General features: G+C 34.1%; 1 protein-coding gene across 1 annotated transcript in view; it reads right to left on the bottom strand.

Moving 5' to 3' along the window:
* Positions 1-24,803, bottom strand: part of ERBB4 (erb-b2 receptor tyrosine kinase 4) — a 1,180,328-nt gene that overhangs the window by 732,465 nt on the left and 423,060 nt on the right. The window contains exon 2 of the mRNA XM_059168147.1: positions 4,398-4,549. Coding sequence (XP_059024130.1) covers positions 4,398-4,549 — 152 coding nt within the window. The remainder of the gene's footprint in view (positions 1-4,397; positions 4,550-24,803) is intronic.

The following is a 24,803-nucleotide window of genomic DNA, read 5'->3' as shown; positions in this document are numbered from 1 at the left end:
CTTCAAAAGCATACTTTTTTCTGTGTTCTTGAGGTCTTGAGAGAGTTACTAGATGGGATATTTTGGTTTTAATAAAAGAAAACAAACCTATCTAGTTTAAGGAAAAGGGATAAAATCATTACAAAGTTACTCTCAAGTTCCAGGAGTATCTCATGGATTACTAGCTGTAATACAATCAGTCATCAGAAGCAGACTGGAAACTGGAAATTCCCTCACCAATAAATTGGGGTGAATGGTCATTCTCCCTTTCTCTGCTCATTGTTTAAGTCTGTTTGCTCCATTCTGCTGTCTGCAAAGCTCTCTCTGACATCCAAATGACAAGAAAAAAACATTAACTATATTCTGGTACCAAAAGGGTCAAGAAATTAACTGACACAGAATGTGTCTTATACCCACACACCTGATCTGTGATGCTGTCATACTGAGATAATATGAGGAGAGGTAGACATATTCATCTAGAGAACATATGATACATAAAATAGTGATCTATAAAGTATCATCAAATTTTATGAAAAATATTCATTTATTTGTCTTTTAGGTGGATACTTAATGAAAGCTTATGATATTTTAGGCACTCTTCTAGAGACTGACTATTCAGATAGCAAAAGAGGTAAACAGGGTACCAAAGTAAGCTGCTCTCATGAATTATAGAAATTAGAGCAGTTTCATACAAAAAAATAATAAAACAAAAATACTATGAATAAAAATAAAACAAAATACTATGAACTTGCTAATTAGAGAAGAAAATAAGGATGGAAGATCTTTTAAAAATAAAGGTAATTTCCTATGTTCTTAAAGACAGAAGTTAATTCCAGAAATAAATGTAAGATCCCTATCTATGATGTCTCTCTGAACACATTATAGGTTTGAGTCATTCTGAGAGGAAGGGAAATTGCACAGCTCTTTAAGCAGTTGCTCAGTAAATTACAGTTATACAAATATATCTGAAGGTTATGTAATAGAAGAATAGGTTAATGCAAGATTACTATTCACTAATATAACTCAAAACTTATTGGGAATATTAGCATAATGTAAAATAACTAGTTTTCCTTTACATGCACTCTACTTATTATAATGTGCCAATATTGGACAGATTACATACTTTGGAGGGAAGCCACTAAGAACACAAATGAACCATAATGCAGTTATCTGGAGTGAAATTTTTATATTACAGTTTTTCCCTGCTATCTGAAAGTAGTGTTCCTATGAAACCCTCCCTACTCCAAAATGGTACAAAGCAAAGAAGCAATTATCATTTCGTAAAAGTGAAAATCCTCTTCAGATTTCTTCTGGTTAGTGAAAACAGAGAGTCAGGTAGGTCTTACATAAAAGTGAAGTGACATAAAGTGAGTTTTGACTAGTGGAGAAAGCCTGTAAATGGAGAACTTTTTAGCATATTCTAAGGTACACTAAGAATACAGTAGCATAATAATACAGTAGCTAATTGTGCCTGCTTTTAAGGCTCATTCAGAAAAGTAGCTAGAACACTGACATAACCAAAAAACAAAGAATGGGGTATCTAGAGAGGTCTGTCCTTGGCCCACTTTACGGTCTAAGTATTTTCAATCCCTCTTGATGATTTTATCTAAGCCCCAAAGGTTAACTTATTTGGATGCTGATGTCCCCTAAATACCTGTCTATAATATAAGGCTTTCCACCTCCCCAATTTAATATTTTATTCCATCCCCAAATTTATCATCAAACATATTACAGTATGGGTTCCATGAAGGTGAGAATGATGTGTAATTTATTTGCATGCATATGTCTCATCTCTAAAGCAGTAAACATTAAGTACGCACTTAATACCTCTGACTCTGGACCTTTTTTCTAAGCCTGCACTTATATTACTCCCATTGGAATGCCTTTCTCTTCTATCTACCTACTTTGTAAGCCCCTATTCATTTTTTCATGATTCAACTCAAGCACGTCTTTGATGAAATCTTTCCTGAGTCTTTCCGAATTAGCCATTCCTTTTTTCGCCCAGCACTCACACCTATAATTAACCCAAGACCATACCTTCATTCAGATTCTGGCTTCTCATTTCTGTTTTAGCAACTATAGTTTTTATATATGTATATATAATCATATTATACACTTTATATATATACATATATACACACATAAATGCAATACTTACATATTACTCATCTGTAACCCTCTACACGAGCGCAAGGTTGTTGAAGTCAAGGACAATAGATTACTTACTATTGTATTCTTGGGCTAAGACTATCTTTGAATGAATACTTATATATCATGACTAGAAATGGCTATTTTCCAAAGGAACAGTAGATAAGTAAAACAACAAAAAAGGTGTTATTATTAAGGAAAAAAAAAACCCATTAGAGCTATCTCTAAATCAGTAGATGACAATAAAGATATGTTTATGGGGTAGTACCAAGTTTACATGAAATTTTGGAGATGGTACTTTGGTACGAACAATTATTTTTTTAAAGAAACAACAACTTTTGTTCCACATAGAAACCTTGATCATCCTTATTTTATTCTTTCCCAAATTTGTTTATTCTATTATCTTATTTTTTACTCAAGATGACTCTTAAAAAGGTAGAATATCCAATATTAACCATGTTTCTCAAAGATCTGTAGATTACTTTCACATTTCTAAATATTAAAAATTGACTTGAATCTATTTTTTAAAGATTGCCATTTATAATATCCATGACTATATTTTGTTAAGCCAGTGGAATCTCATTCCATATACGGCAAACAAAGTCAAGAAAACACAAGAAGAAAAACAAAGATCTTAGATTGCCTTTTAAAATTTTCTCATATTATTCCGATTGAATAACTATTTAACTTATTTCTTTTCCCTGATTCAGAATTCAGATCTCAATTTTCCTTTTCTGTAACATCATTGAACTTCTTGGCATTTCTAACCAAATCAGCTCATATGCCATCAAAATCTTATTTTGATGTTGGAGAATAAAATCTATCTGAAAATAATCAACATGGGTTAGAAGCTTGTAAACCAATTTTAATAACTAATGATGCATTCCTTTGAAGTGGCTATTCTAGGATAGCTTACAAATATTCTCTTCTTGAAACAATAGTCCAAAAAAGAAAAAAACAAAAATGTTAAGCTCTTCTAAGGCTCTCTTATTCTAGAACTTTGATAAGTTTTACTATTTACTTTTGATAAACAAAAATGCCATAACTAAATATCATAATTATTAAAATTTTTGACATATAACCCACAGAACCAGAGCTCTGATAATCAGGCAACGGAATATGGACACACCTTCCGTCCCTCTACTGATCCTAGTATGACAGTCACTTTATAAACAGGCATTGGAAGCTTCATAGTGTTACTTAAGTTTTGAGGTGGTTTATTTTCTGACGTTGTTGCTCTTCTGTATATATTTGTTACATAAATTTAAAGCATTTAAAAATCATTGCCTTGTTTTTCTACTTATCCAAGTACAGAATTATTTAAATAATTATAATTCTTTAAATAATTCACTATATCCCAAACAGCTTACTGTATCAGTATTTGAAACACTTTTGTCTTGATTTACACAAGACGGTACTCCTATGAAATGTGTAAATACTACTGAAAAGATCAAATATATTATAGGGATGCTGTTATTTAAAATATATCTTGTTAGTTCTTACATAAAGAATAAATTCATAGGTATGCAGAACACCATACCTCTTTGAAGTTCAGATTTTTCTCTTGCCTACTCTGGTAAAGCAAAACATAAGAAACTGAAGGCACAAAGCGCTGATAGTCTGTTTAACAGACTGAGGATGTAAATGAGAGCCAAAACAAGTTTGCAAAAGGACTGGTTGTCTCTGAGTAACTTTATATACATACATATGCATTTATATGCAAGCATATATCAACCTACCTAAGTACTTGTAATTCCCTGTGTCTAATTTAACTAATTTGTAGGTTTTCAAAAACAGATGTCATTTTTCTTCTACAGATAACAGTTCTAATCTTATTATGGTAATATGGAGTAGTCTGAAATTTCCAAAGTGACAGAAAAAGGACAGGAAGTGAGATTACTAAAGTTACCAATTCTTAACTGATTGGTCCTCTGACTCTCCTAGTCTCCAGCCTAACAGTTTTCCTTTTGACTGCAATTCAGAAAAAAGCAGACTTGCTAGATATCATGCACCGTAGGCTGACAAAACCTTTCATCAATCTTAGAGTAACAGTAACTGCTCTGAACCTAGGGTGTCGGTTATGATGGTACTGTTACTCTTGTTCTTTTCCTGGGCGTGCCTCGGTATCTCTTATCTTCTGCCCACAGTCATGGTCCCTGCCAGGCAGAAGACTACCACCATCAAATACAAGCAATCTGGTCTGTCTTCATGCATTGTGACACTACTGTCCACTCACAGAGAAGAGAAGAGAAAGAAAGAGACAGCCTTACCCGCAGAAAGGAGAGGTCCCGGTTGTGCTCGATGCTGGTTATCTCCAGGTTGCCCATGACCACCTCACAGTTCTCATAGTATTTGCGCAAGGCTCGATACTGCTGCTCCAGGTCCGAGAGAGAGCTCAGCTTGTTCTCTGTTCCTGCACACACTGCCAAGAAAAGAAGATACAGAGGAAGTTATATAACCTCTCCATGACATGCACAATGACAATATCTCTCTCAACACTCTATCCCCCACACTCTATTCTGTTTCCCCAAATTAAAATATTTTTCATGCCATTATACCCATAAATCACACAGATATAATATCTTCCCTTTTTGTTTCCCCCACTATATCATATGAGACATAACAGTGCATAAATTCAAGGAATATGATGTATATGATACACTTATATATTTTAAAAGGATTAAAACCATAATAGCATTAGCTAACATCTTTATCATGTCCCACAATCACTCTTTCTTTTCTGTAATGACATTTAAGATATACTATGTTACCAACTTTCAGGTATATAATATAGTGTTGTTAATTACAGTCACCATGCTATAAGTTAGATCCTTGGAAATTATTCATCTTATAACTGGAAGTCTGTCTTGGTCAGCATCTCCCCATTTTTCTCACCCCTGAGCTCTGGTAGCCACCACTTTACTCTCTGTTTCTATGAGTTCAGCTTCTTTAGGTAAGACATATAAATGATATCATGGTTTTATATTCCTAAATTGCATGGATGAAACACAGAGACTAAGGCGGCACAGATTCTAAAGAAACAGAGCAAAGAGTAAAAATTAAAGCGATCACATTTGTAGCCCATACATTTTAAACATATACTAGAAACAGAACATGTTACAAAATATGAGCTGTGATTGATATCAACTGGATCTTCCCTCTGTATACTCATAAGTATTCTAAGGTATAATGGACTGATAGTAAAGGATCTCAGTGGGTCTTCTTTGATAGCATGGATCTGGAGTCTGTTCACACCCAAGCACCAAGTGTACACACAGGTGTTCTTTATTTTCTGTGTTGATATTTGTCTTCCAGAAGTTAGTGTTTTGGTTATTACTTCTTATGGTTTCTGTATCTGCCTGTACAAGATCTTTATCATTTAATGCACCAACTCTAATCTTTAGTAGACTGAAAAAAAACTACATTATGAATCTTATAATAATACTATGGAAAGTTGAAAAGGAAATGAGTGTGAAATAATCTTCTTAGCAACTTACTTCTGAGTAAGTTATATAATATAGCCAAATTAAGGCAAGATATAAAGTGTAAACTTTGAAGAACACAGCCGTGTAATAAAGGCATGAACAGTTATATGTCAGGCACACAGAAAGGACAAGTCATAATGCCTTGGCTGTATTAAAGGGAATGGGTTTCAAGCAAACAAGTTTCCATACACAAAGGAAAAAAATATATATAGATGGATACTTTCCAATAGTTAAGACCATTTTTTTAAAGATTTTATTTATTTATTCTACAGAGAGAGAGAGCACAAGCAAGGGGAGTGGGAGGCAGAGAGAGATCTAGACTCCCTGGCGAGCAGGGTGCCTGATGTGGGACTCGATCACAGGACCCCATGATCATGACCCAAGCCGAAGGCAAAGGCTTAACCAACTAAGCCACCCAGGTTCCCAATTAAGACCATCATGACAACTGTTGTTGCCTCCTGACACATCAAAAATAACAAAAACCTAAATCTAGAAGTCTTGAAGAATAATGTAGACCTTTGACTACAGTGCTAAGGCAAACAAACAAATGAAAAAAACCATAATCTTTCCCTGTCTGGATGTCTAGTTCATCAAACAGTATATTTTCTAGAAATATTCTTTTAGAAGTGGAATTGTGTCTTTTTCTGAAAGATGTATTGAAGGTTAAACCCCTGGTATCTATGACTATGACCTTGTTTGGAAACAGGGTCTTTAAGTTAAGATGAAGACAGTAGGGTAAGTCTTAAATCGAAGAGAGGAAAATAGCGTGCGGATACAAAGACACATGGTGGGGGTGGGGGGGGGACTCAAAAGCAACGTGTAACTATAGAGGGAAAGATGGGAATGAGATGCAGCTGCACATCATGGAATGTCAAGAATTGATGGCATCCCTAGAGCTAGGAAGATGCTGCCCATCTCAGAGGCCCTGCTGATACCTTGATATTGAACATTTAGCCTCCAGAACTATGAAAGAATACATTACTGTTGCTTTATGGTTTGTGGTACTTTGTTAATAGCAGTTCTAGAAAACCAATTCATAATCTTTAGACTGTTTCTGAAATCTAACATATAAAGAAATGTTAAAAATCATTTCCTCTCAGGGGCGCCTGGGTGGCTCAGTCAGTTAAGTATCTGCTTTTAGCTCAGGTCATGATCTCAGAGGCCTGGGATTGAGCCCCCCATTAGGCTCCCTTTTCAATGGGAGGCACATTTCTGTGTGCCTAACATATAACTCTTTATGACTTTATTATAATTTCTCCCTTTTCTCCTTCTCCCTCTCCCTTTGTCCCAGCTTGTGGGTTCTTCTTCTCTCTCATTCTCTCTCAAATAAATAAAATCTTGAAAAAAAATCATTTCCTCTCTCCAGGGTCCTGTCAGCTTATCACTTCCAAGCTACTTCCCCACCTTCTGAGTGCCAAGTCTCTCACACACCATGCTGAAGCTCATTTGTTGCCACTGAGAATGCAGTTTTGTAGAGTGCTAGGGATGGGGGTAAAGACTTCTGGAATCCTCCATATCCGTCTCCTCTTCCTTCAGAGTAATAAACTACTCAACCTTTAGCCGGGCATGTGGCCACCCCAAATAAAGATTTCATTTCATTGCTTGCCTTGGAGGTAATACTATATGACCCTTAGCTAGAAGTTCATTTAAAACATGGTTGGAGGCGACTTTGCCTCTTTTCTTTACACCTTCCTCCAATCTGCTGCCTGGAATGCGATAGGATGGCTAAACCTGGAACCACCATCTTAGACCATAAGACCCAGGGACACACCTTAGATATTTGCTGAAAAATGAGCTAAAAGGAGCCAGGGTTTTCAAACAATTAAGGTTTTACATTGATTTATTATCATTAACATGAAGATAATGGTGAATTTTGATTATAGCTGTTAACATATCATACATAGGAAGGATTAAATTCTAGTTAAGTTACACGCTTTTGACCTTAAGTAATTTTTACTGTTTTATCTGGTTTCTTGACTAAATTCAGTTTGGAATGAAATTACAAAATCATTTTCTTCTTCTTCTTTTTGTTTTTTGTTTTTAGTTTTTATTTACATTTCATTTAGTTAACATACAGTGTAACATTAGTTTCAGGCGTAGAATTTAGTGATTCAACACTTACATACAACAACCAGTGCTCATCCCAAGATGTGCCCACCTGTTTGGTTTTTTCTTTCTTTTCTTTTTTTTAGAGACACTCACCCCTGTGTAAGTGTTGTGGAGGGCAGAGGAAAAGGGAGAGAGGGAGTGAGAAAGAGAGAATCTCAAGTAGGCTCTTCGCCCATCACAGAGCTTAATGCAGGGCTGGATCTCACAACCCTGAGATCATGATCTGAGCCGAAATCAAGAGTCAGGTGCCTAACAAACTGAGCTACCCAAGTGCCTCTACAAGGGCCCTAAACCCCATCACCTACTTCACCCATCCCCCTCACACGCCTCCCCTCTGGTAACCATCAGTTTGTTCTCTATAGTTAAAAGAGTCTGTTTCTGAAGGAATTATAAAATAATTCTTGATCATTGAACATTTTGCTGATTCTGTGGGAGGTTCACTTCCTGAAATGAATAAACATTAAGAAAAAATAAATCTCTATTGATAAGTGCAATATTATTCAACAGAAGCAGGAAAATAAGATGTGACTGACTCATGTACATGATCCTTATTGGCCAGTCAAAGGCCAGCTTTTTCTTTTTCTCCAATATACCGTAGAGACTCTCTAGGAAACACTCTTAATCCACAATCTGTATTTTATTGCTCCTAGCAAAATTATAACAAAATCTTTACAAATTTGTAAAATGTCTGTTGAGAAAAGGAATTATGATATGGGTTTATGAAATATAGATTTCAATTATTTTAAATTCCAATGAGAACGAGCTTATATTTTAATACAGCTACTCATGGGGAAATTATAGATTGATTAATAAACTATTTCTAAAATATATACAATGCCAAATTGAAATTTATATACAACTTATGTTGTACAAGTTTCTTTCAACTGGAAATAAAACCTGTACTTTAATATCAATATGTAAAAATCAATATGCAAACATCCAAATGGAAAGTTTTCTAAAATATTTAGGTATTCTGACCTTTTCTATAGAAACTTACACAGATTTTGGAAGAAACATTTCTTCATATACAGTAATAACTAAATTTTTTCCATGTTTCTTATCCTGCATATATGAAAAAAGTACATACTATGAAATTTTATTATTATTACTATAATTAATTATTAACTACTATTATAATAATCTCTGTGCAAAATCCACAAAATCTCTGTGCAAAAAATCCACAAAGGCTATAAACTCTTTTTAGAGAAATACAATTTATTAGTTGTTTTTTGTATTTGCTGAGTTATATAGCACAGGGGTTTGCAATAAATTATCATTTACTAATATGCATTCACTTGTTATAAAAACAATTATAACTAGTATTTGGAAAATGACTCTCAATTCAGAAAAGTTCCCGTTGTTTGATAAGTGATCAGCTGTGTTTTGTACATACCGTATGAAAACATAAAATTGAAATGAGTATGTTTAGAAATATTTTTCAACAACAAAAAATCCTCCAATAAACAGAAAATCTGATTAATTAGAATACTCTATTCTCCAAACATCTTGGTCTTTGGAGTTTTTACTGCACACAGTTCTATTTAAGGAAATTTTTGTCTCAGGAAGGCTTTTCTATATATTTATTTTTGATTCAAACTGCTATTTATAATGACTAGTATACTCTTCATAACTTTCATCTTGAAAGACAGACTTGATTTTAAGAGAACTAGTTTGGATAGATGCATAAAAATCATTTGTATTTCTCGTCATGAAGCCTTCACTGAATGAAACCTCACAACTTCTATTTGCCAATCGATTTTATCATCAGGCAATGCATACAAGACAATCCTTAAACCATCAAGTTTCATTGATTTCACAAACTTGTTTATCAAATAGAATTGAACAAATCTTCCTTACCAGCCAAAACAAGTTTAACAAAATTCAGTCCGCTCTGCCAAACGCTTTTATGAAGTCCTTAAACTATAAACCTATAATACTTCAAGCTTCAGAAATCCTGAATTTACATGGGCTTCCTGGAGTTTTCATTCCAACAGAAACTCCAGCAGTAAAGCTGTATGTGAGGCCTTAATGAAATCACCAATTATTCTATTTGGCATTGATTCTGCTACAAATGTAGCTAGAGTTGCAAACATGGGCTTTTTATTCCTCTTGACTTAAGATTTATTTCTCACAGTGAGTGAACTACATAATCCTCCTTCAGTAAAAAATTAGGAACATAATTAGGATCTTGTAAAACACACAAAGGCAGGTTCACATAATTATCTGTTTGATTCATGGGGAAAATACATTAGAAGCAAAATGACAAAATAATAACAATATCCATATTAATACTAAAAATGGATTACTGCCTCCAGGCTTGTTACACCTGTGGAAACTGGCCCTCTATTTTCTACATAAGATAGACAGGAGGGTAAAAGCAATCAATCAATGAATCAATTGTTTGCATAACTTTCTAATCGAATGCCTATATGAGATATGAATTAAGAAAGTAATTACTTATTCAGCATCTACTATTGACCTAGTATCATGGAAAAAATGTATATATTGATTAAACGAGGCTATACAATGTACATAGTAAAAAGAAATCAATAAGCAATACACATATGCCATACATTGTGTGGGCATGATCGAGGGACTGTCTGCATTAAAAAAATATATATGTGATGACCAATAAATTTTCTAATTTGTCTATCTGATTTAATGATAAGAAGTACTTTCCTTTTCAGAAGCATTAACATAATAAATACATTTTAGATTAATGCACGTTGTTGGGAATTTAAAAATCTGGAGCTATAGTAAATCTCAAAAAATAAAATATTTTAAAAGCATGTAAGAAGTAGCCAACATTTTTGGAGACTATTATTGAGTGCTATTAAAGTTACATAGTGATTGCAAGTTTTGGCAGCCCTACGTTCAAAATATATCTACAAATGAAGCCAAATTTGCCACTTCCATTATTATAGTCATTTAATACAAGTCACTCTCATCTCTTCCCTGGACTTTGACAGTAGGCTCTTTTCTGATTTCCTGGATTCCCTACATGTCCTGATTAATTTATTCTCCACACAGGGTCCAGAATGATCTTTTTAAAAACATAAATCATTCACATCAGTCTCCTACTGAAAACACTCATTGGCTTCTAGTCATACTTATTATAAAATCCAAACTTCCAACATGGCCTGTAAGAACCTGTATTCAGGTCTTTGCTCAGATGTCACTCCTACAACATAGCCTGGTCTGACCACCATATCTAAAATAAGTAGCCCGTTCTCATACATCATGCTCTGTCTTCTTTGCCTTCTCCATTTTTGTTTTACTGCTATCTGAAATTGCATTATATATTTTGCTTGTTTACTTGTTGATTGTATGTCTCTACATTACAACGCAAGCTGTGAAGAAGGCAATCCCCTTTCTGCTTGACACACAAAAGAGCAGGCACATAGGGTACTTTCAGTCAATATTTGTTGAGTAAATGAATGCACTTCGGGGTCACTAAGCACCGTAACTGAGCCAGGATCAAATATGTTGGTTTTTCCATTTTTTAAAAATTGAATGTTGAACTTGGGCACGTAACTTTCCAGAGTCTCTGTTTCTTTACCTACAAAGTAGGATTTGTACTAAGTATTTTTTAAAAATATTTTATTGATTTATTTAACAGACAGAGACAGAGAGATCATAAGTAGACAGAGAGGCAGGCGGGGGCTGGGGGTGAGCAGGCTCCCCGCTGAGCAGGGAGCCCGATGTGGGGCTCGATCCCAGGACCCTGAGATCATGACCTGAGCCGAAGGCAGAGGTTTAACCCACTGAGCCACCCAGGTACCCCTGTACTAAGTATTTTTAATGATAAACTCAGCTTTAGAGGTTAAGAACACAGGGCCAGACGCCCAGCATAAAATCTAGCTCAATCACTGGCCTGCAATGTAATCTATTTCTTCTTGTAAAGTGGACATAATAACAACCACTACCTAATAGGCAGTAGTGTGAGGATTAAATCAGTCTCTACGTGTAACTTGTTTGGCACAATGTTGGACTCATGACAGAGCTCAATGTTAGCTATTGCCATCTATTCAAATATTCAGTATATTATATGTGGGCATTATGCAATATGTTAAAGTAAATTAAAATATAAGTCTTGCATGGTGATGTACTCAACCAGCCTCATCTAAAGAAATGAGCACTGGACAAAGAAAGTAGAGGTTGGGACTCCAATGCTCCAGCACTTTCTAGCCATGAACAAACTTGAACAATTACTCTGTTTTCATCAGTTCCAATTTTCTCTCAAAGAAGATATCTTTATGTGTTCTCCCAGCTCAAAAATTCTGTGATTGAATTTATTTCTAAAATACTTATTTAAAATCTACTCTATACTATAAAGGGTTGAATTCATTGGATGCTCTTGAGGAGGTCACATTGTGGCGACATTTTACAACTTAGAAATTAAACATACACTTATCAAATGACCCAGCAATTCCACTTGTAGGTCCCTAGATAAATGAACAATTATGTCCACATAAAAATTATGTTCACATATATGGGGGGGGTTACACATATTTTTGCAGCAACCTGCTTGTCCTAGATTGCAATTCTCAGCTATTCCCAAATAAATCCAATTTTGCTAGTAAAATAACCGGCAGTTTTGTTTTTAAAGTTAACAGTGAACATGTATTGATGCTCCAGGAGAACTTGGATGCCCCCAGGCTTTCCCCATACCTTGCCCTGCACATCTCTTCTATCTGGTTATTCCTGACTTATAACCTTTTATAACAAACTGCTAACCTATAAGTAAAATGTTTCTCTGACTTTTGTGAGCTGCTCTAGCAAGTTAATGGCCCCTGAGGAGGAAATCTTTTTAATTTATAGCAGTTGATAAGAGTATTGTGGAGCCTGAACAATGTGGGCACTGACTCCTCATGCAGTCAAAAATCCTCTTATTAACTTTTGTCTCTCCCAAAACTTAACTAGGAAATAGCCTAGAGTTGACTGAAAGCCTTACTGATAATATCAACAGTCGATTAACACAGGTTTTGTGTTTTACATGAATTACAGGCTGTGATCTTAAAGTCGGGTAGAGAAAAGAATGCTATTAATACAAGGAGAGAAAAATTTGTATGTGAATATTTATAGGCACTCTACTCAAATTCACAAAAAAGTGGAAACAACTCAAAAGTCTTCCAATGGGTGAAATGAAATATATATTCCATGAATATCTATTCAGCAACAAAATGGACAGATGATTGATATACCAACGTGGAAAATTTTTCAAGGTGTTATACTGACTGAAAGAAGCAAGACTCAAAAGGCTACATAGAATCTAAAAAGGCTACATATGTTTCTATTGCAACATCATTTGGTAACACAAAATGTTCTCCTACAAGGAAGAACAGATCAGTGGTTGCTGGGGAATGAGGAGGAGGGAGAGTGAAGGTCTGACAAAAGTAGGGAAATTTGGGAGATGGCAGAACAATTCTGCACACTGACCATGGTGGTGATTACCTAGATCTCTACAGTTAAAACTTAAATTTTATTGAGTATAAAGTAAAACACACACACACACACACACACACACACACACACACACTCAAGTTGGCTTAAATATGTTCCTGTATAATGTAATAAAACATTTTTATTAGATTGTTTTCCAGGTATTTTATGCTTTGCTCCTTTTATGAATAAATATGCTCCCAAATAATCAAGAAAATGGGTTTATTTTTCTGAAATTTTGTATTCCTTATAATTAACTTTAAAGGTATGGAAAAATTATTGCCAAAATAGGAAATGTGATTTGTAACTTACATTATATAAGCTGGAAATAAAATATTTTTCAAAGTAAAAATGTGGTACCTTTAAAAAAAAAAATTCCTATGGTGTATTCTCTGAATCCGTTTTCTACCGGTATTTTACTGACTCCCAAAGTAACAAAACAGAGAAACTGCTGAATTTAATGAAAATATTTTCTAAATGATACTTGAGCCAAATGAAAAGGCATTTGGCATTGTAGACCTTCACTAATAGAGTTGTAGCAAGGAAAGACAGGCATTCTATAGCACAGAAAGAAAGTCTGCAGACTACATATACTGCTATGTGTTGATTCATCTAAAATTTAACTGATACACTTTTACCTCATTTGTTTACCTACAGTAGTCTTCAAATGCCCTCAAAGATGTTTAAACTACTAAATTATGTTGCAAAAGAAACCACCTCATTGGTGATAATGAAAAAGTGACAGATATAAAAATTTTACATGATTGTCTCTCCTGCTTATGAAAATGTCTTGTATGTAAGTCTACTCTAATTCAGTTTTTCCAATAGGTTATTCTTATAATATGTCCATTTTTCCAATTTATATTTCAAAAATTAGCCTAGTAAAATTAAAATAATTACAAATTATTTTAAATGCATTATATGCATCATCAAAAGCTGACTTGTAACTACTTGTATATAATTCTTAGTTTCTGTTCTTCATCATTTTCCTGTCTTTAAATATTTTACTGTATTTTTTCTTAAATTACATCTCATAAAATTCCTACATTGAGAGCTGAAAAAAATAATAGAAAAACTTTATAGATTTAGAAATTGCATTCATGTCATTTATTCTTGGATAAAATAATATTCCCCTTACCACTGTCTTGTCACAAATCTCTCCCAGCACTTTTTAATCATTCTTCCCACCCCTTCTCAGTCCCCTACACAGAATCCTTCTTATTTACTTTGTAGTATTTCATTTTCTGTGGAAGTGCTGGGTCCTTAACTTTAATGTAGGTACTGGACTTGACAAGCAATTAAAGCAAACAATTTCCACTCATCAAGCCTTGCCAAATTAGTCATCCGCCATCTGCCCCATCATCTGGCTCTCCTTGAAGTCTTGCTGTGAATCTGGATGCACTCTCTCAGATTAAGAGGGACAGTGCAAACCTCCAAGCTGGTGAAATGCCAGTGGGAGCTAAGTATGTAAACATTAGCAACCATCTTTCTTTCCTAGATTATCATGCCTTCGACCATCCCCTTGTGTGTAATAAAAACCAGCCCGTTTGTGATGCCTTATCACTGTGAAACCTTTGCCATTCATTGCAATTAAAGTGGAGTTTGCAGGACTTTCTTTCCTGTTAGAAATATTTAAAAGAAGGAACTAGACTAGTTCCTAAGCTATGCTCACATACTAAGTCTGGTTTCTTAAGTACTGATAAAGATGTACATTAAGAAATGCCCTATGGCCTTTCTACGGCACTCATTGCACAGTGAAACTTTGTTTTTTGTTCTCTGCATCAGCAAATGTTTATTGGCTGTGTAAGTGTTCTTAAAGACATTCAATCAAGCTAAATCAGTGGTTGGCAAAATTGAAAAATAGCAAGAGTAAAACATGTGGGTAACAATGTTACCCACATGCTCCCTTTTAAGGGTCTTCTTCCTTCAAGCCATTCCCCAAGTGAGAGCTGATGTCTGTGCAAATGCAGAAAAATGCTTCTCCACTGGGTGGAATAAACTCCATGCTAGGACACATGGCTTGCCATTAGAATGCAAGCTGCTTTTCCTTCCCACTTTTACCCTAGTCCTTGTGCCTGTTTCCAGAGATGAACCTATAGAACTATAAACAAAAGCTCTGGTCCATGCCACTCTCCTGGGTCGTCCATACAAACCTGCTTATTCAAGGTAATGGTGTGTCTAAGAAAGAAACAATGACTTAAAAAAAAAAAAAAAAGTGTGCTAATGTTAGACTTGTGAGAGGTAGGGTGCAGCAGACATTTTTGACTGTATCTTCCAGATATTCTACATGGAAAGTTTAATGTAAGATCACCTCTAACAAAACATTTGAAAGTTTTAGAAGCCAGTTCTTAATCACCTAACCTTCCTGGATGAGAAAACAAAAGCAAACAAACAAACAACACAACATCTGATATGGATATAGACTACATATTAAAATAGGTCATCTTACAATTTATTTTAAACTATTTTCTAATAGCCCCAAATCTGTTTTTCTAGAAACCAGATTCTATAATCTCCAGGAGATTGTTCTCTCTAAAACAGACTCAGACGAGCACTGTGTGGTTATTTTTACAATGTAATCAACTTCAAACACTAATTGTAATTAGGTGTTTGATAAGGAGATAGTCATCATTAGGACAATACCTGCTATTCATTCATTTCTTCTGCCATGCAATTATTCAACAAATGTTAATTGGGGAGCCATAATAAATGGGGCTTTGGGCTAAGTGTCAAGGGATAAAGAAATGAGATCTGTGTCTCAAATTTGTAACATTTTACACTGTAATAGAGATCCTCTATAAAAGTTTTGGAAAATCATATTAGGGAGCGCCTGGGTGGCTCAGTGGGTTAAGCCGCTGTCTTCAGCTCGGGTTATGATCTCGGGGTCCTGGGATCGAGTCCCATGTCGGGCTCTCTGCTCAGCAGGGAGCCTGCTTCTCTCTCTCTCTGCCTGCCTCTCTGTCTACTTGTGATCTCTCTGTCAAATAAATAAATAAATAAATCTTTAAAAAAAAAAAAAAAAAGAAAATCATATTAGTATGCAAATTTAGTTAAACAGCAATTAAATATATTTTTTCTAATTTTGAATCACTGCTAATACATAAGATTCACAAAATCAAAACTCACCTTATCTACTACCAAATATGAAGCAGAAAAATATATATGTATCTATATACACATATCCACATACTATTTTGTGTTACAAAATGTGAACATCACTTGTGAGAAATTTTCTGGGAGATTTTTCCCTGTAACAGTTGTTACCAAAATATTCAGTAGCATCTGTATCTGAAGAAATACCACAACTTAAAACATTCTATTCACCTATTCGGGTTCATTTCTATTTCCTCCCACATCCTCATTCACTTGTCAAAGAGGACGAAGAGAAACTACTCTCTGACACAGAGAGGCTAGGCATATTTTTCTCACTATATATTATACTTAAGGCTATTTTTCAATCCAACACCCATTCTAGATGACTTAAAAACTCTACAAACATGTCATATTTTTTTTCTTTCATTTTAATTCAGAAATCTGATGTTATAGTTTTGAGATATTAATGAAGACATTCCCTTACTAGTGTTACTAGTAACTTCCTTACTTATTCACCGTCTCATGGATTAGTTAAAGGGGCATGACACACTACACGGACAGTCACTTAATTTGGAATATTTTCCCATTAAAGTCTTACTCGTCGTTGGATTTAAAGATACATCGTTCAAGATCCTGTTTTATTTCCTTTGGATATATTTAGATCCAGATGTGGAATTGCTAGAGTATTTGATAGTTCTAGTTTTAAATTTTGGAAAAAGTTCCATACTATTTTCTGCAGCAGAGAGTCTAGGGGGTTACTAGGGGGAAGGTGGGAGAAGTGGGGAGATGTTGATCAAAGTGCTCAGGGACAAGATGGATAAGTTCTGGGGAACTAATGTAGAGCGTGGGTGATTGAAGTAAATAATATTGTATAATATACTTCAAGTTGCTAAATGTTCTCTCCAAAAAAAGAAATGGTAATTATGTGACATGATGGAGGTGTTTTCTAAAACTATGATAGTAATTATTTTGCAATATGTAATTGTAACAAATCAATATATTGTACATCTTAAACTTATACAATATTATATGTCAATTATATCTCAATAATGCTGGAAAGATTAAATTAAATTAATTTTTAAAAATTTGATATCTACAGAAGGCTTTATAATAATGTAGCAAGTAACAAAATCTATAAGATTTGAAGTAAATGTTCAACGTTTTAATGGAATCTCATCATTCAATATGACACATAAAGAGCTAATGGGACATTTAACAAATCCTTTTTATTATTGGACATGACCTCAGAAATGTCTTTTACATTTAAGTGAATACTTTATAATATATTAATATATAAATATATATATGTAAATATATAAATATAGATATATGTGTGTGTATGTGTGTGTGTGTGCACGTGTGTGTATCATATTTGCTATATAGTGACAACACACTTGAACTCTTTCTCCCTTGCTGTGATTTTGTTAGAAGTGTTCAGGCAATGATAATAAAAGAATAAATGCTGAGGTGTGTTATAAATCCCTTAATTTAGTTTATCTGAGGCAATTTGCTAATACACGTACCAAAAATATCACATTCAACACTAAGACATAGAAGTTTTGTAGCATCAGATGCAATTTTAAAAGTAGAGAATGACCTATGATTTTCTTTCTTTATATAAAATGGAGCCAGGAAAAAGGAAGAAAAGAACTGAATTATAGATTGAAAATCACTTAATATTTGCATTGTCAGGTTTAGTTTAATATGACTCTTTGGGAGCCTGTGCAGATAGCACAGCATCTCTGTTTTTGTATTTTTATTACATAGATGGCAAAGTTAATATGTATAAAAATATTTTCTAGAAGGTAAATAAAAAATTTGAACTAAATCACTATTTATCTAGAGATAGACGTGGAACACAAATATATATTCACTTCTATTTTTAATCTTATTATAGCACAGCACAAATCTGATTAATTTTTTTTAAAGTTGAAGTAGCCTTTTCTGAACAGGATTCATTTTTACTTCCTGACAAAAATGATATGCACTTTAGGATACATTGTATAAATAAGTACCTTTTTATTACAGAATTCAAGTTTCTACGAACATTTTCTGCCAAGAATAAATTCTCTGTTGAAGTTCTTTGCAAGTGTTTAGTTTTCAGCTGTATTTACCATCTTATTATAACTTATAAAGAAAGCAATACAAATCAAATAATGAGTACAGAATTTCCTTTTAAAATGGATTACTTTTGGGGGGGACAAGTTTCATGTAATTTTATCTTTTTTTATTGTTATGATTTCAAAAAGTAAAGTAATACCTCTTAAAACCTTTTCTTCTTCAGAGATAGTTTTTTTTTTTAAGATTTTATTTATTTATTTGACAGACAGAGATCACAAGTAGGCAGAGAGGCAGGCAGAGAGAGAGGAGGAAGCAGGCTCCCCACAGAGCAGAGAGCCCGATGCGAGGCTCAATCCCAGGACCCTGGGATCCTGACCTGAGCTGAAGGCAGAGGCTTTAACCCACTGAGCCACCCAGGCGCCCCTTCAGAGGTACTTTTTAAGAATATATTCACACATGTATATGCACACATATAAAAATATTAGTTGGGAGGAAAATACAATGATTTGTTGAAAATGGTTTTTCTCTGATCAGAAGTTTCCTGGGCAACATTTATTTTCTTTTTTATTTATCTGTCATTTGTAAATTTAGAAAGTTATAAGCATTTTTGTAAGTAAAAAATAATAGTTATAAGCATTTTATATGTGTTTGCTAATTAAAAATCAATACTTTTAATAATCTTGTAATTTTATAAAACACTGACATGTCATGGAAAAACATGGTTAATCTTGATTTTTAGTGTACTCTTGAAAATTTTTATTTAAATCATCCAAAAGTAGTAAAATACATTATTCTAAAAACAGAATGTTTATCTAACCATCTATAAAGGAAAGTTCAGTGAAAAACCAATAATTTCCACCTGAGTTGATGGAAAACATGATTATATATGTAAGTTTATGCATGCTTATATGGCTATATCTATATATGTATGTATAGATGTGTGTAGAGAGATATAGCTATACACACATCTATACAGTTTGTTATTATACAAACTGTGCAATATTACAAATTTATCTCTTCTAACTTTATTTTTAATTATATTATGTTAAAATATTAATATGAAATTATAATTATTAGTGGGAGTCCTTTCCATCTGTATACTAGCAATGCCAGAAATTCTTCTAAATGCAGTGTATACACATTATCATTGAATCCACAGAGCAATCATATTAAGCAGTTATTAACATCACCACCACCACGATCATCATCATCTTTGTTTTACCAATAAAAAAAAACTGAGACTCAGAAAGTTAAACAATGCAACCAGAAAATTAATTAGTGGAAGAGCCAGTGGTCAAAATCAATTCTGATTTCATCAGTAGTTCTTATTCAATAGCATAGTACTAGTTAGCTGATGCATACAATTGTTCCCAATTATTTGTGCATATTTCAGTCAAATAAAAATGCCCACACAAATTGGAATGTTTATATGTTGAGGATATATTATCTTTTTAAAATTTAAAGCTACAGACTTAGCTGTTATAAGTTCTATATCATACTAGGTTTTTAAAAACCATAAAGGAATTTTAAAGGAGTATGGTCTGGGGAAGTACAAGTCAATTTTATAATTGAAAAATCTGGCTTGCTGATGCTCTCCTCTTGTGGCTCACTTTCTTATCTTCTATTCCTCACTGGATAGAGAAAATATTGGCAAAGAGAGCCAAGCTTCTAGGAATAATAATTTTTACTTACAAATGGGCCTCAATCAAGTGAGCTAATATAGAATAAATACCTTAACAATTTAACTTTAAAGATAAAATCCCCCCCCCACCACTTGAACACTAGAAAAATGTTTCTAGAAGGCTTCTCTACAACCATCCTCTAACTTCCTTCAATTTCCAATCTCCTTATCACAATATATTGTAGCTCTTTCACCCAGTTACTGAGGTAACAATCTAGGCAGCCAACTCCTATCTTTTCCCATACTGCTAATCTAAGCCACACATGGGTCCTGTCAACCCTCCCTTTCCAATGCCTTTGGGCTCCCCCTGACTCTCTCAGCCCCACCTGACTATTCCTACTTCAAATCACCACATCACATCTGAATATTGTAATAGTCCCCCACCTGATGTTCCTACTTTTCTGTGGGTCTCCTTAGAGTCTACTGTATGTCAGATGTAAACTATTTTCTATCTTTTAAGTCTTAAATCTGATCATTTAACTCCTTTGCTCAAATATCTTCAAGCGTTTCTCATGTCAAACAGAGTAAAATAAAAGTCCTAATCTTGTTCCCTAAGGTCCTGATACAATACGAATCTCTGTGACTTTTCTGATACTATCTCCCACAATGGTCTACTTCCTAATGTCTGACACAGGACTACCTTGCTTGTCTTTGAACATATCTATAGAAGTGTCTAAATGCTTACTATCAGTTTATAAATTTATCTTGTGGGGCAGAAATAGAACAACATTGGCCAGTGCATGGCACTTCAAACAGCACTACTTAAAAATGTTATATTTCATAACACTCATTGTATGTCTTTATTTAGAATGTAAACTCTATGAAGTCAGGAATTCTATTCATTCACTGCCACATGTATCATATTTGCAAGGGCTTTATCCATAAATATTTAATGAGTGGATGAATGGATGGATGGGTAGGTGGTTGTGGGAGTGTTGGGATTCTGTCTAGAATTCCCAGCTCACATATAACCTAAGTGTTATTTTTGATTCTGAGAATCTTGGAACCACAAATATATTTAGAGATTGTCAAGTCCAGTTCATACATATAGATAAAAAAACAGACCAATGTTAAAAAAAAAAAAAAAGTTCAACAAAGGTCAAACAGGGCAACAAAGTTCAAACAAGGGCAGAAATGAAGCAGGACTCAATTCAGAGCTATATCCACATGGCACTATGTCTCATGTTAAAAAGAAGACCTCATGAAGAAGTCTTCATGAAACTGTCCAGCTTTATGGGAAAAATTCCCCAGAATCATGCTTTGCTGCCAGTATGGAAACTATATCATGAAATTAAGCATTGGTGCTTAAGCACATTTGGCCAAATAGCACTGGACAGTTATATAATCGGAATATAGACCTCTAGCAATATCTTTTTTTTTATTTTTTCTCCAAATCCCTGATAAATGAAGTAAGTGTAGGTTGTTAAAAGTTAAGTGCTTTTTTTAAAAAAAAATATATTTTATTTATTTATTTGACAGAGAGAGATCACAAGTAGGCAGAGAGGCAGGCAGAGAGAGAGAGAAGGGGGAAGCAGACTCCCCGCTGAGCAGAGAGCCTGATGCAGGGCTCGATCCCAGGATCCTGAGATCATGACCCAAGCCGAAGGCAGAGGCTTAACCCACTGAGCCACCCAGGCGCCCCAAAAGTTAAGTGCTTTTTAAAAAATCTGTTTAACAGAAGTATGCATCATATGAATGTTGAATATAACCAGTATTACATCATAAACATAATCTTCAAAAAATTTTAATCAAATTATGTATTTCAAGTCATACTTTAAATATACTACTGAAATTTACCTTTAAAAGAACTTCACAAAGATCACTTTGTAAACAAACAATCTTTTTGTAATAAAAATAATCACTTCTTAATTGGACTGTTTTGTAAATTGGGATTTCAAAGATCATGTTTGCTTAAATTTATGCACACCTGCAGTTGTACCAAACAACTGTATGACAGTTTAATGTCAGTGGATTAGAATATTCAATTATTATTATAGCTATTATTATGCTTAATAACATTTATAAAGTATTGCACAATTTTCAAAGCAGTTTTATTCATATTAACTTTTCTGACCCTAAACTATTTAAGACATGTTTATGAGAGTGAAAATTATTAGATTAATTGCCAGGAATTCAAATTTGGGGTATCCTGGAAAGAGAAACTTCTAAGAGATAGTCTGAGGTTTGGTTTTGTTTCGTTTTTTTCAGTGTATAAATGAACCAATGAAAATTTCTATGAAACTAGATATTTTTACCTTGGTATTATGACTTATTCAAAAGAGAAAGAACAGAAGAAATCGGTTAAGCAAAAATGAATTGGTTATATAGTTTTTTCCCTGTCTATGGAAAAAGTGCGAGTGAATAGTAAGATCTTCAACTGACTCTATTATGAGCCTGTTTCCTCCTCTTTGCACTTTGTCAAATAGAAGTTAATTAGATATAGGAAAATTAACTGGAAATAGATTAGTGATAGAAGGTGGAATTGAGGACCATTGCAACTCTGGGTTTTAAGAAGCTTGCTTGAGGATTTTCATAGATACACACCTTCCCCTCCCCCACCACTGTGATTTACTTTGAACATGAATTCTCTAATATGTTGTATTACCCTTTGTACATATGTGGTTTTCTTCTTTGGAAATTATGTTAAATATTGCTAATTCTTCATTACCTGCAGAATCAAATTCTAGTCACCTGCTTGGCTTTCAAGACTTTTCATGAACTGAAATCCTGCTACAATATCTCTTTAGATTTGGACAATTTTAATCCAAAGCTGTCTTTTCCAAGTAACTTTCTAAAATAATCAAAAGATGGTTTATTGCTATCCATCATTCAATTAACTCACAACTGGCTGTTTATTTATTTATTTATTTATCTCATTCCTTTCAGTTTACCATGGAAACTCCCAAAGTCCTTGACAAAATTCATACTCATGATTATCTCTAAAATTTTCCTAGAGAATGTTCTTCTTTCAGAAAACATTTAAACCATTCACTGAATTTACATTTCCCTAAAATTTATATAGAAAGGCCTTCTATTTTCAAATGCATGGTTATATTATTCTTGTTTTCAATATGTGTGCCTCAATTTCCCCGTGGATAATGAGCTAGCTCACAGAGATCTTAAATTTTGTGTTCTATAATTTCTAGTTTGGGAGATCAGATACAGTACATCTATTACACCTCTAAAGGCTTGTAGATTTAAACTTAGACCAACTTAACTATGACAGAGGCAAACCAATATTAATAAAAATATTAAAAATATTTAAAAGCAAATAAAATAAATACAATAAAATAAAAATATTAAAGCAAAATACAAAGACATTGCCCTTAATATACCTTAAATCCAGAGTACTTTTTTCTCATTTCTAATTTTAGTATTTATCTTGAATTATTTAGCAATCAATAGCTCACACTCATATACCACTTTGGCAGAGTTAAATACAAACAAACAAACAAACAAATTTGTCATCTAAATGAATGTTTACTCAGAAGCCTTCTATAAATTTAAGGACCTTTGGCTTTGTGAGCATATACCAAAACTTTTAAATATTTCTCAAAAATATATGAGTTCAAGCATAAATATGTTTTTCACATCCATGTGTACTAAGTTTAAAAACTGTGGTAATAGCAAACAAAAAACCCATTTGGAATACCAGCTACTAAAGGAAGTATTACAGAAAGGTTTTCTCAAGCCACAGTCCTCTGACTCATACAGTCTGAATGGTATTTTTATTTCTCAGACATAGCCAGACTAGTGGTTGCATAACTACTGTTCATTCATCTGCTATTACAGTCTCCTTTTACCTCATGATTATACCAGCATTTTCCTTAATGAATACTATTTTGGTATCAATTGTTGTAAATATCAGGGTTAGCCAGTATAAAAATAATCTTCTTTAGTCTCAAAAGTATTTCACATACCATACTAGAATTGTCTTACCTTTGCAAGGAATAAAGTTAAGTGGGGAGAGATTATTTACAAATGACTCTAAAGGCTTTTCTACACATTGCTATGCAGGCTTCCTATGATAAAACAAAAAAACTGCTACAGACCAGTTAACGCTGTAATTACCCAGTCCTTGCTACCTAATGAAGTCAACACCTGAAACTCAACAGCTAGGTGTCCAAACTAGACTCTGCCCACCTTGCCCTGTGCAAGCATAGGAGAAAAAGCCCCCAGAGCTCTTTCTATGATACTTTCTAATCTGTTATTTCTTATTTCTTCACTTTGGCAACCTATTTCAGAGCTCTCTGGCTTCTGACCATCTCACCCTCCCATTCATCCTTGAAAATTGCTCCCCTCATATGAATCTGGCTCCCTTTCTCAGCACTGCTTTACAAAACTCTGCTTGAATTGGCGCTACCTGCTTTCAGGCCTGATGAACTTGCTCCCAGTCGACATCCCCTGACCCTCCAAGGGCCCAAGAGACACAGCCTGTATATGCTTCCCAGTGTGTGTCCACTAGGTGTCCAGGATACTGCTACCCTTCTCAAAAGGAGGTCTGGTGGAAGTCAGTAGTTTCATTTTGCATTACATTATCCTGGCATCCTAGTAGTATTGCTTAAGTTTGCCCTGACCAGTATCTCAAGCTTTCAGACTAAAAATTTATCTGAGCTAAAGAATTAATTATTCATTCTAGTGCCAGTTACATTTTTAGACGAGGCTCTGTAATAACACTAATGCACATCATGTCTCTGATCCTGAATAGTCACAGACTGGGAATGGCCTTGCCTTCCTGATTTTCATTCATTTCTCTGCCTTGTGTTGTGTTTTCAACATCAACATTTAATAAAGAGCTGAACACA

The sequence above is a fragment of the Mustela lutreola genome, chromosome 3 (assembly GCF_030435805.1).
Source record: "Mustela lutreola isolate mMusLut2 chromosome 3, mMusLut2.pri, whole genome shotgun sequence".
Taxonomy (NCBI): domain Eukaryota; kingdom Metazoa; phylum Chordata; class Mammalia; order Carnivora; family Mustelidae; genus Mustela; species Mustela lutreola.
Note: the sequence above shows the minus strand (reverse complement) of the source record. Positions and strands in the feature narration are given on the sequence as shown.